This window comes from Catharus ustulatus, chromosome 3 (genome assembly GCF_009819885.2).
Source record: "Catharus ustulatus isolate bCatUst1 chromosome 3, bCatUst1.pri.v2, whole genome shotgun sequence".
Classification (NCBI taxonomy): domain Eukaryota; kingdom Metazoa; phylum Chordata; class Aves; order Passeriformes; family Turdidae; genus Catharus; species Catharus ustulatus.
In genome coordinates this window covers 119,952,552-119,964,566 of record NC_046223.1, presented here as the reverse complement: position 1 = coordinate 119,964,566, position 12,015 = coordinate 119,952,552, and the positions used below count along the sequence as shown (strand labels likewise).

Genomic DNA, 12,015 nt, shown 5'->3' with positions numbered 1-12,015 from the left:
GAAGGGCTGTAGTGGGACAATCCCTCCTAGGAGATGTTCATACAGACTGGACACTGGCTTGGCCAGCTGCCTCAGCCAAGCCTGACGAGCAGGGCTGGGGCTGGGGGGGCTCTGGGGGCCTCTTGCCCCTCACACAGCTGGGGGTGGCTCCCCACCCCTCTGGGCAGCCCATCCCAGGCAGCCTGAAACAGCCTCACTGCAAAAACACCCCAAATCTTCGGAGGCCACTTCGTGCCTGTTGCTGCTGGTGCTGTCACTGGGCTCCTCTGGGAAGAGCCTGGCTCCCTCCTCCTTCCCTTCCATCAGGCAAGTATTTACACAGGTACCCCAGAAATTCCCAGTTCCTCCTCATGCAGCAGATGCTCCCGTCTCTTTGGCATTGCTCTGGCCCTTTCCTGGACTCCAGGTGCCACGTCCTGGCTCCAGGAAGCCCCAGCCTGGCCAGGATGCTGCATCCACAGCTCTCCTCACCTCATGGAGGGGAGGAGTCCCCTCCCTCCATCCTCCCCAGCCAGTGGGAAGGGATGTCACTCCCTGACTCAGGTCACACTGAGGATTTCGTTGTCCCTCGTGTCCCTCAGGAGCTGTAGTTGGACACTTGTGATTAGGAATTACTTTATGAACCTCGAGGGCTCGGTGAGTTTCTAAGGAGAAGGGAAGACCATCCTGGGAGCCGTGGGCTGTCTGGATGGGGGCACCAGGAGTGATGTCAGCAGGACTGAGCAGCCCCAGGGGAAAGGAAAGGGAATTCTGACAGCAGGAGATCACAACCACTGACTCACTGCCCACCCACTCAGAACGGACCCCAGCTCAAACGGAGGGGAGAGCTGCACCTGGGGAGAGGTCAGCACAAGGAGGGAGATGCACCCAGCAAGAGGAGCCTGAGTCCTAATCAATAACAGAGTTCTGTAATTGGTGACCAGTGAATGCCGGTTCTTTGCTCAACTGTATAAACAGTGCAGAGTTCTGACGCTCAGGGATTGATCAGGGAGCAGCCTCGGGGAAACCCTCAGCTCCTGGCTAACTGGGATAAAACCAGAAATCCCTTTCCTTGATTTGTGGGCTGTCAGTGGAAGCCCACAGCTGGTTTTGGTGGCCCAGGTGGGATGTGCAGTGCCTGAGTGGCCACTCCAGGCAGGAGAATCCCAGCACACTCCATCCTCAGCCCTGGCCCTGGGACAGGCAGGGACTCCACGGCACAGCACATTCCAGAGGCATTTCCCCAGTGCAGGGGGCGCTGGAAATTGCCAAGAAGCAGGATTTTGCTTTTGGGCCCTGCATAAGCTGAAGAAAAAATTATTTTGTTTCTACAATTTGGCAATGCATATCTTGGATTTTTGATGTTTGCACACACGTTTCCACATGCAGAGCTGGTGATGTGAAAACTGAGATTTGGATGTGTGCATTGGGATTGTGTTTGAAACACAAAATTCCACAACTGAAATGAGTTCCTCTGCTTCTCTAGGAATCCTGCTTTTCTCTCCTGAAGAGTTAGGGTGACCCTACGACTCAAGATAAGTTGAAAAGATACTGCAATCAATGGTTGCCTCATTCTGAATTAGATGATGGTGAAAAAAGGCCAGAAAACAACAGGTCTTTAAAATATAATACAATTTTACAGCTGATGTTACTTTGCAGGAGGCAAAATGGATGGGATGAAGTCCCTGATGAAGATCTGGTATTCACTTTAAGAAATAATTAATAAAGTAAGAAAAAAAAAAATGGTAGATTAGGTTTAGTAGCTTCAAAAGGATCAAAATGGAATATAGTCTTTGGGAAATGAAGGAGAGGATAAGGGGAAAGACATTTGTCATATGGGACAAGAAGATAAAAGAAACAAAACCCCAAAGTCCAACTGCTGGCAGCTCCTCGGACAGAAGGATGACAGCTGGAGGTGGGCAGGGCACCTGGAGATGGAATGGGGGTTCTGAGGCGTCCCCTGTTCCCAGTGGGATCAGGGAGAAAGGGAAGTCAGTACCACAGGCACGTTCAGGGCAGCAGGCAGTGGCTGTGCAGCTGCCAGCCACACTTCGAGCAGAGAGCAGAGAGCAGGGGCACACCAGAAATCCTGATGGAATGTGCAGTGTGATCAAAACCATGATGTCAACTCATGAGGACATCCAGGCTCTCCTGGAATGTTTCACCATGAGGAATGGAGGGCACTTTGGAAAAGGCTTGAGAAGAAGGAGTTAGGAAAATAGGATTAGATCCAGAGGTCCATGGCATCCCAAATCCTCCCAAATTTCATCCTAAGAATGACCCAGAGTGGGATCTCAATCTGAGTGCTGGTGAGAGTCATTGAAATTATATTAGAAAATCATTTCATTGGGATTCTAAGAGGAAGTGCAGAAACTGAAACACCCTGCCAGGCTGTGTGAAGGAAAGAGGGAGCAAAGGAGGCTCCCTTGGCTTTGTGTGAAAGGCTGTGGCTCCCAGTGAGGATTCAGATCCAGCAGGAGAAGGAAGCAGGAGCTGTTTAGGAGGGTTTCTGTTGGGCAGTCGGCACCTGGCCTTAGAGAGAAACTCCAGAACAGAGCAGTGGAGGGGATGGTTATTGCCCAGGTGATCCCTGTGAGGGCAGGGGAGGGGTGAGGAGGAGCCAGGGGAAATCCCTGGATCCATTGGCAGGGGCAGGCGGTTTCAGGGGTGAGGCTGGGGCTGAGGGGGGGATTAACACCCCTCCAAAAGTATCAGGGTGCCCGATCCAGGAAGGGCACTGGGAAGGGAGCAGCCCTGACTGACAAATAGAGAGAAGGAAAAAGCAGAAGATGCAGAAATGAGGCTGGGCTGAAGGGGAGCAGAGGCATCTCCTCCATTTCCCTGGCCAATCCTTTGATTCCAGTTAAATTGGGGAAATAACTGATTTTCTAGTGGATGATGGAGCAGTTCATTCTGTAGTTACTGTGAAGAACGTTTAAGCAAAAACAGGGAGGAAATTCCTTGGGAGGAGGAAATCCCTCAGACCCTTTCACATCCCACGGAATTCCCAGCTGGGAACACAAAGTGACCCCACCACTTTCTGTGCATCCAGAGCGTCCTCGGGCATTGCTGGGGAGGGATTTGCTACCCCAGCTGTGCAGGGCTTTGTGACAGGGGTGGCATGGGAAATGGAGATGAAATCTGGGCACAGTGTGGTCCTGCCATGGAAAACAACAACAATGCTCCTGGAATTGCAAAACAACCCACTGCTCGTGAGCAGTTCTTCCCAGAAAACCAAACTGGGAGCTCTCACCTGGGCCCTGGGCTGAGGAGGGAAGTCAATATTTATACTGACCCAAAGATGCTTTTGGCACAGTCCATGCTATGGAGGAGTTTGGGAAGAGCAAGGAGCTCTGACCTCGCAGCGAAGCTCAGAAAAATACTAAAGCTGAAACCCTGCAGACACAGAAAGCATTTCTCCAACCAAAGAACATCACAATAATGCATTACAAAACCCCACAGAAACAGAATCCAAATATTGTAAAGGGAAATGGAAGAGCAGATCCAGCAGTGGGAGAAGCTGCACTGAGGAAATCAAGCAGTGAAGGAGTTTTGTTTCCACAAACCTGTGTAGATCCATCTCCAAATTACACCAAAGGACAGAAACAGTGAGTGGAACAGCTTAACTGTACTAAAAATAAACAGGGGTGGTGGAAAACACCCGGAAAGCAGCTCTTGGAGTTAATGGAAATCCAACTTAAACGGCTGCATCAAGAGACACACACAGGAGCAGAGGCATCGCTGCTTTCAGCAAAATATTCTTTGGAAGCAAGATGCAAATTTTGCAGCTAGAGTACTTAAAAATTTATCACTTGCTGTGTTAATCATTCAAAAATAAGAAAGAAAATACAGGGAGGAAGCACAACCAAGAAATAACCCCTGAGGAACATCGGAAAATGGATTTTACAGAGAGTCATAATTAATTCAAACATTTATTTGTGTTCATCAACCACTTTTCTGGTTGGCTGGTATTATCAAACAGCTCCTTTTCCTGAAGAAAAGGCCTTGGAGGCCCAAGTCTCTCTGTTGCAGAACCCTGAACCTGAAAGATTGGAGGACAGAGCAGGATGGGCTTGGGATGCAGAATCCAGCACTGAGCAGTGACCTCCAGCCAGGACCTGCAGGACACTGCTCTGGAGGGGCTGATGGCAACCTCTGCACAGATTTGAGGAGGATGGGCTCTGAAAAGCCAGGACTGCAGTGCTGAGGTCACAGAAACCAGAGCTCAGGGAGCAGAGCTGGCAGCGCTGCAGCTCCCACCCTGTGAACATGGAAAGGACTGAAAACACAGGGACTGACCCAAAACTTGCTGCTGGAGTGGTCTGTGCCCACGGGGCCATTTGGAGAGAGAGAGAGGGGCTGTGAGCCCCCAGGGGATCCCCAGGGAGCACAGACAGGCAGCACAGGGATCGTTGTTGGGCGTGCAGAAGGTGGCAATAACGCACTGCAAAGCTCCCCCGTGCAGGGAAACCCCAGAGATCGCTGGAAATGGCCTGGCTGGCAAGGAGAGGAAGTGGAAATTTGTTAAATCCTGAAAATAGCCCTGAAGGATGGTGGATTGCATCCAGCAAACAGGAAATAATTCCCCAATGCCTTACGAGGAACATGGAACAACATCGGGGACCTCACTGGGGAAAAACCTCTGGCAAGTGCACTGGAGTCTCAGAAAAGTAAAGTAAAGTAAAAAAAAAAAACACTGGTGTCATAAAAAGCAACCTCTAAAAGTGTCAAATCTGTTTGAAGAACAGATCCCATCAAATCAGACAGCCCACACCCAGGAATTTAGGAAGGGCAGCTCTCTGTGAGTGTTGTGCCCATTAATGCTTCCTTATTTACTGTATCAGTAATTAATGTGCACCAGCCAATATCTCAGTTTTGAGAGCAGGGAGTGTGTGTCAGGACAAAGGATGATAATTGAAGTACCTTGTGACCTGACCAGATATTTAAAATACTCTCAAGGAGAAAAGATTCATCAGAAGATCTGGAACCACAGCAAAATAAGTCCTCAGAAATTATTAGCATAAATGCTTGTATTCAGGAAATGTGATGAATGTGTATTAGTTTGAGGAATATAACCTGGTCTGTTAGGTTACTGGGCATGCAGGCTTTGAGGAGAATTTGCCATGCATCCAGAACTCCTAATAAAGCAATATTAACTTTCTCCCTGAGCAAATTGGTTGTAAAGTTCATTTCCCAGTTTCCCGTGACACCAGGGCTTTCCCCTCTTGCACCAACCAGAGCAGAGAAGGGATTAGGGTTTCCTAAAAGAAACAGTACCAAGATTGGGTGTCCCAGAAGGAATTTCCACAGATAATGAACCCTGCTTTATACCAGAAATGGTGCAGGAAGTGCCCAAACTTTCAGAGTCTGTTTGGGAACTCACAGCTCATGGATCTCACAATCCAGCAGGAAGGGTCCTGATTCTGGACAAGGTACACAGCTGGAATTCACACCAAACTGGGAACACGAAATTCCAGCTGACTGAGGACATAGAAGTACATGCTTTAATTTTTCAATCTGTCCGTGCAAATTAACGCTCCAAGTGAAGTACTTGTGTAAATTGTTGTTACTGTAGGGTGATCCAGTGTATAATATATTTATATTTATATTTATATTTATATTTATATTTATATTTATATTTATATTTATATTTATATTTATATTTATATTTATATTTATATTTATATTTATATTTATATTTATATATGTTGTTACTTCACAGGGAAAATTCAAACTCAAGCAGTAAAACTGCTGGATTTCCCAAGGTCACAATCAGTGCAGGACCCTTTGGATGAGGGAATTTTAATCTTAGATTTAAATCTGATATTGCTCAAGTCCCAAAACCCTGTGAGGATTCTCCATGGGGTTTGCCATAACCCAAGGGGAAGGCGATTGGCACTGCACGTGTGATGGATTGACCATGGCTGGACATGGTGCCCACCAAAGCTGCTCCATCACCCCCCACACACACTTGGACAGGGAAGAGAAAATGTAAGAAAACCTCATGGTTCAGGGCAAGGACAGAGAAAACTCATCACCTACTGTGGTGGGCAAAGCAGACTTGATTTGGGAAAATTAGTTTATTACCAATCAAATCAGAGGAGGGTAACAAGAAGTGAAACAAATTCCAAAAACACCTTCCCACAGACCGTCATTCCTTTCTGGCTGCAATTATCTCCACACAAGAACTCTTTTTTCCTCCTAAATACGTTATCCCTGAGGCGTTATGCCATCACTGATGGACCCTGCCTGGGCCAGCAGCAGGTCTGAACTGGCTCTGGCTCTCTTGGACGTGGGGGATTGCAGAGGCTGCCCCTGTAATCTCCCCACTACCCAAACCTCGCCACATGAGCCCGACACAAACCCAAAAAAATGGACAAAATTCCACAAATGGGACACACAGCTGGGTAAGTGATGACAGGCGGACAACCCACCTGTCTCTGGGGAAAAGGGAAATGACATTCTTTAGGAATGTTAACATTGTGCCCCTTGTGGAGAAAAAGGCCTTTGGAAGTATAATTATGGAGAAGAATAAAGAGAAATAACGATGCTTGTTGGACAGCAGCTGGAGCAGGCTGTGAGTTAGAATCCATGCCCAGTGCACAGATCACCTTTTCCTGAAATCTCAGGTGGGGGTGCAATTTAACTGGACAAGAGAGGCACCAGCAAATTCCAGGGGGCTGCCCAGAGGCCAGGCGGGTTTGGGAGGGCAGTGACAGGGGATCAGCTCCTGGACACGAAGCACAAGGAAGAAAATTGCCCAAAACAGAAGAGAGCTAAGGTGGGGCTCTCCTGAGGCATCTCAAGCCCTGGGATGGCACCCACAGCACCCAGCTGAGTGCCTGAGAGTCCCCCTCAGTCACCTCCAGAGGTGATGGTGACAAGGGAACATCCCTGGGGAGGGGGAGAAAGGCAAACGCTGCACCCACAGTGTCTGGTGCAGGCTTGGGGAAATCACAGCCCTTCGTGCTCCCCGGGGATCACCCAAGGTCTCTCGGGCACGTTTCTGGTGTGTGAAGGAGCACAGAGAACGGTGTGCTGGTGGGGAGCAGCTGGGATGGGGATGGGGCTGGGGCTGGGCTGGGGTTGGGGCTGGGGATGGGGATGGGGCTGGGGCTGGGGATGGGGAAAGGGATGGGCTGGGGCTGGGGATGGGGATGGGGATGGGCTGGGGCTGGGGATGGGGATGGGGATGGGGTTGGGGATGGGGTTGGGGCTGGGGCTGGGGCTTGGGCTGGTGTGTGAGGAGCAGCTGGATTGAGCTCTGGGGCTGGTCCGCTGGCAGCCGCATCGCCGGTGCTCGGAGCGGCTGCTCGGGGAGGCAGGAGAGCAGAGATGTCCCGTCTGTCCCCCGGGACCGTGCGCCCCCGCCCGAAGCCAGCGCGGTCTGCGGCTGCTGGGGGGTCCCCAGGGCTCAGCCCTCGGTGTCCCCCGGCTGGACAGCGTGTGGCAGCGGGGACCTCCCCGTGGAGCCCAGCCCCGGGGCCCGTCCAGCCCCGGGGACCCGTCCAGCCCCGGGGATCCATCCAGCCCCGGGGATCCATCCAGCCCCGGGGACCCGTCCAGCCCCAGGGACCGTCCAGCCCCGGGGATCCGTCCAGCCCCGGGACCCGTCCATCCCCCGGACCGCAGCCCGTGTGCATCACCGGCCGCGCCTCCATGGAGACCGGACGGGGCGGTGACGCAGCTCGGGGTCCCGGGGGACCGCGCGGGGCTCGGGCCCGGCGCTGATGCGGCTCTGTGTGTGTGTGTACTCAGCCAGCTCATCCCGGCAGTGTTTGCTCGGAGCACGCACGGACGGGGCTGGCAGGACGGGGCCACCTGAGCATCCTCGCCCCAGCGGGGGCAGAGCCCGGCTCACAGAGCCCGAGCTGGGCTCTGGGGTCCCAGCCCCTCGCCCGAGGTCCTGGGGTGATGGGGCGGGGGCTGGACCCTGCGGGGCCGGTGCAGAGCTGCCCTGGGGCACCCCCCGCCTCCAGCCCACCCACACAGCACACGGGAGAACTGTCCTCACACACTTTTAATGTTGTAGAGGGCCAGCGCCCATTTGGGGAATTCCAGCAGCGAGGATGGAGCTGGGATTGCCAGGGATGGCCGTAGCCAGGGCGGGGGAGAAGGAACAGCCATAGCCAGGGCAGGGTGACAGGGACAGCCACAGCTCAGGGCATGCCAGCATTACCCCACGGCTCCACTTCAGTGCTGACCTGTGCAGAAAAGGAGCCTTGTGACCCCCGGGACCCCCTCCCCACTCCCTGCAGCAGGGAGACGGGGATGGCCTGGGGGGGCCCGAGGTGTGACCTTCCCATCCTCATCCCCATCCCCAGGGTGTCTCCTCTGCCCCACAGCACCCCGTGGCTGTGCCCATCTCACTCCCCATGAGGGTCTCACCATGGGGAGAACTCGCTGGCTTCTGCCTCGGCCCCACATCTGCAGAGGGAGAGGGAACAGGATCGAGCCAGGGTACCAGCACCGTGCTGGGTACATGGACCATGGCACAGCCAAGCAGGCGTGGCACTGGACATGGCACTGGACGTGGCACTGGACATGGCACAGCCCTGGGCAGCCAGGGCATGCACTCACCTTCAGCAGCTTCGGGCACCTCCAGGCTGTCCAGCCTGTCCTCGTCTGTCGTGGCCTCACTGCCATCCCCAGGTCCATCACCCTCATCCTCACCCAGGGGCTCTGTGGGCAGGGGACAGCTCAGCTGGGACCTCCCCTCCCTCCCCATCACGGGGATGCAGCAGGACATGCCAGGAGGGAGGTGACCAAGCAGGACACTCCAGGATGCTCCCAGGAGGAATGTGACCAGCCCAGTGTGACAGCCAGGGGCAGGAGTGACCCTGCAGGGTCCCTGGGTAGTGCTAAGGGTGGGGATCACATCCCCAATCCTGTGTGGGATCACTCAGGGCATGTGGTGAGGGGAGCTCAGCTTGTCTGAGGGCTGGGCAGCCCAGGCAGCCCCCGTGCCCCCTCAGGACAGCAGCGATTTCCCCAGGGCAGGCACCTGTCTGGAACTCGATGGTCCTCAGCATCTCAGCCACGTAGTCCACATTGATGGAGAAGTGGTCCATATTCTCGTAGCCAGGCTCAGGGCGGCTGCTCATGGATGCCTTGGACATGTCTGTGATCCTGCAGGGCAGGGACACCCTGGGAGCTGCAGGGCCAGCACCCAGAGGGCCACCAGCCACAGGCCTTGCCCCCCATATGCCCCACTCACTTTTTCAGGAGTTCCTTGGAGTGCTGTGAAGGAAAGCGAGGGGGGATCAGTGTCTCCTAGACATCACGCTCCCCACAAGTCACCCTTGCACATCCCAGGGCCATCCACAGATCCTTTTGGGCGAGCACAGACCCAGGTTTAGACCTGTGAGCCCCCTGCCCCTCAGGGAACCACGGCACCACCACGCAGCCCCAGGGCAGTCCCAGCCCCCCGTCCCCTCCTCTCCCCTGGCAGAACCTGCAGGTACAGGGCCATCTGGGGCTCCTCCATGGCCTGGATGGCTGACTCCACCAGCTTGGAGGAGGCCTCCAGGTGGTCTCCGTACTGGCGGATGAGCCCGCGGACGCGCTGCAGCTTGGCCTCCTGCTCGGCCGCGATGCTCTGCAGCAGCTCCTTCTTGCGCTCCTCCAGGATCCCGTAGAGCGCGTCGAACCGCAGCCCCACGTGCTGCTTCTGCCGCCGCCCGTTCTCCTGCGGGGCGGGAGTCAGGGGCTGCTCCTGCGCCCAGCACAGCCCCAGGGCTGCAGCCCTCAGTGCCAACCTCGATGGTGTGGCAGATCTCCTCCATCTGCGTGATGATGGCCTGGATCCGGTCGTTCCCCGCCACCAGCATGGCGATGCCGTCGCTGAGCTCGCTCTGGGAGGAGAGGGCTTGGGTGTGAGGGTGGTTCTGTGGGTACCTCCGGCCCCCCAAGACCCCAGGGGCCCCCCACCTTCTGGCGCTGGTAGACGGCCGGCAGCGGGGCCACCTCGCAGTCCTTGTGCGCCCCAAACACCTTGCACAGGGAGCAGGTGGGCGCCTCGCAGCGCAGGCAGTAGATGTTGATCCGCTCGTCCTCGTGCTCCTCACACATGAGGTGCTGCTCGGCCTTGGCATGAAGGGGTCTACATGGGGGTTAGGAGTGTCAGATGGACACCCCGGCCCCCAGAGACACCCCAGAACCAGGACCAGCCCCAGGACCCGCCCAGCCCTAGAGACACCTCGGCTCCCAGGGACCCTTCAACCCCAGGGACGCTCCTGGCAGCAGAAACACCTCCGGCCAGAAATACCTCCCCAGCCCCAGGGATGTTCCCTGGCCCCGCATGGGCTCCGTGACTCCCCAGGTCCTGTTGGGATCCCACCCCAGCCCTCTCGGTGGGCTCGCTGCCTCCCGCAGCTCTCGGCCCCCCTCCCCGGGGTCCCCGCGCCTCCGGACCGGGCCGACTCCTGCTTGTAGATGTCGATGATGTTCTCCACGAGCAGGTTCCGCTGCAATCCGTACACCCCGTGCCGGTCCAGCACCACCTCGTGCCGGCATGACGGGCACCGGAACCGCCCCCCCGAGGGCACCGCGCTGGAGCCCCGCGACTGCCACAGCGGGTTCGAGGCCTGGGGACAACGCGAGCGGTCACGGCGGCGGCACCGCACCCCCGGCACCGCCGCCCGCACGGATCTGCGCCCCCAGCCCCCCGGCACGGAGACAGAGATGGAGACAAGAGCGCGGCCGCGGGTGGGGACAGGCACAAGGACACACGCACGGGCCCTGCCTCCCGTTCACCGGCCCCGCCAGCCGGGAGCGCCACCGAGCGCAGCCCCCCGGAGGTCCCAGCGCCCGATCCCGGTGCCGGGATTCCCGGTGCCGGGATTCCCGGTGCCAGTGCCGGACCAGCCCCTCCCAGTGAAGAGGATCTCCTGGTGCCGCCCGCTCCTCCGCCTCGCTGGCCGGGACTCCCGGGATAACGGGGCCACCACCCGCCGTACGGGGGTCCTGGGGACCGAACCGGCGCCTCCCCCGCCCCACCGGCGGGTCCCACCTGGAAGACGTCGTTGGCGCACTTGCGGCAGAGGTTGTGCTGGCAGGGCAGGATGACCACGGGCTTGGAGAACATCTCCAGGCAGATGGGGCAGATGAGCTGCTTCTCCAGGCTCTCCATGCTCCGCGCCTCCGCCAGGAGCGGCTTCAGCCCTACGGCGAAGTTCATGGCCACGGCCCCGGCCCGTCCCGGCCCGTCCCGGCTCTGTCCCGCGGCTCCGCTCCGGCCGCCCGGTGCCCGCTTTGTTTCGGCCCCGGCCCCGGCCCCCGGCGCTAATTTTAGCCGCCCCCGCCCCGCCGGGGCCGCAGCTGTCGGCGGCGTCGGGTGACACTGAGTCACCGTTCCTGCCCACCCCTCGGGACCGGCTGGTACCGGGACCGGCTCCTTCCCTGGGCCCGACTGAGTTTGGGGACCGCGGAGCCCCTGCGCGGGCAGGAGGAGCGGCCGAGGCTCCGGGGGAGCAGGGCTGGCTGCTGCAGGGGCTGCAGGGCTGGCTGCTGCAGGGGCTGCAGGGCTGGCACTCGCGTTGAGGGGTCTGTGCCCCCTCTGCAGGCAGCAGGGCTGGGGCGGGTTGGGGTCCCCCCGATGCCACAGGCCCAGCCCAGTGCCAGCCCCCCCGAAGAGCAGGGTGGAGGGGCTGGCGCCAGCACACCCCATCCCCATCACCCTGTCTATATTTAGGGAGTGAGGCACAGCCCATGCAGCTGCGGGCAGAGGCGGGGACCAGAGCTGGGAAGAAAGGCCAAGCGGCTCCCTGCGCCCCCCTCGGTGCCATCCCTGCCAGCCCTGGTCCTCGGCAGGGCAGCGGCTCCCCAGGAGCAGGGCAGAACAGGGGCAGTGCCGGGCAGGGCGAGCAGGGCTCCAGCTCTGCAGCAGCAGGGAGCAGGAAGAGTAGAGCCCGTGGGAGCCAGCAGCAGGGGACAGAGTGGGACCGGGTGGGTGGCAGGAGACACTTGACCACTCCACACAGGACAGGACCTGCCTCCTGCACACCCCAGGCAGTCCAGCACCCCGCAGGATCCATG

The 12,015-nt window shown here is 57.3% G+C and overlaps 1 protein-coding gene across 1 annotated transcript; it reads right to left on the bottom strand.

Moving 5' to 3' along the window:
* Positions 1-7,984: 7,984 nt before the first annotated feature.
* On the bottom strand, positions 7,985-11,827 carry TRIM54 (tripartite motif containing 54). The gene is given in 10 exon segments (XM_033056576.2): positions 7,985-8,183; positions 8,368-8,406; positions 8,560-8,661; positions 8,984-9,108; positions 9,197-9,219; positions 9,434-9,667; positions 9,738-9,846; positions 9,848-10,081; positions 10,393-10,565; positions 10,991-11,827. Coding segments are annotated over 10 exon segments (1,713 nt in total). The 5' UTR covers positions 11,654-11,827; the 3' UTR covers positions 7,985-8,172.
* Positions 11,828-12,015: the final 188 nt, after the last annotated feature.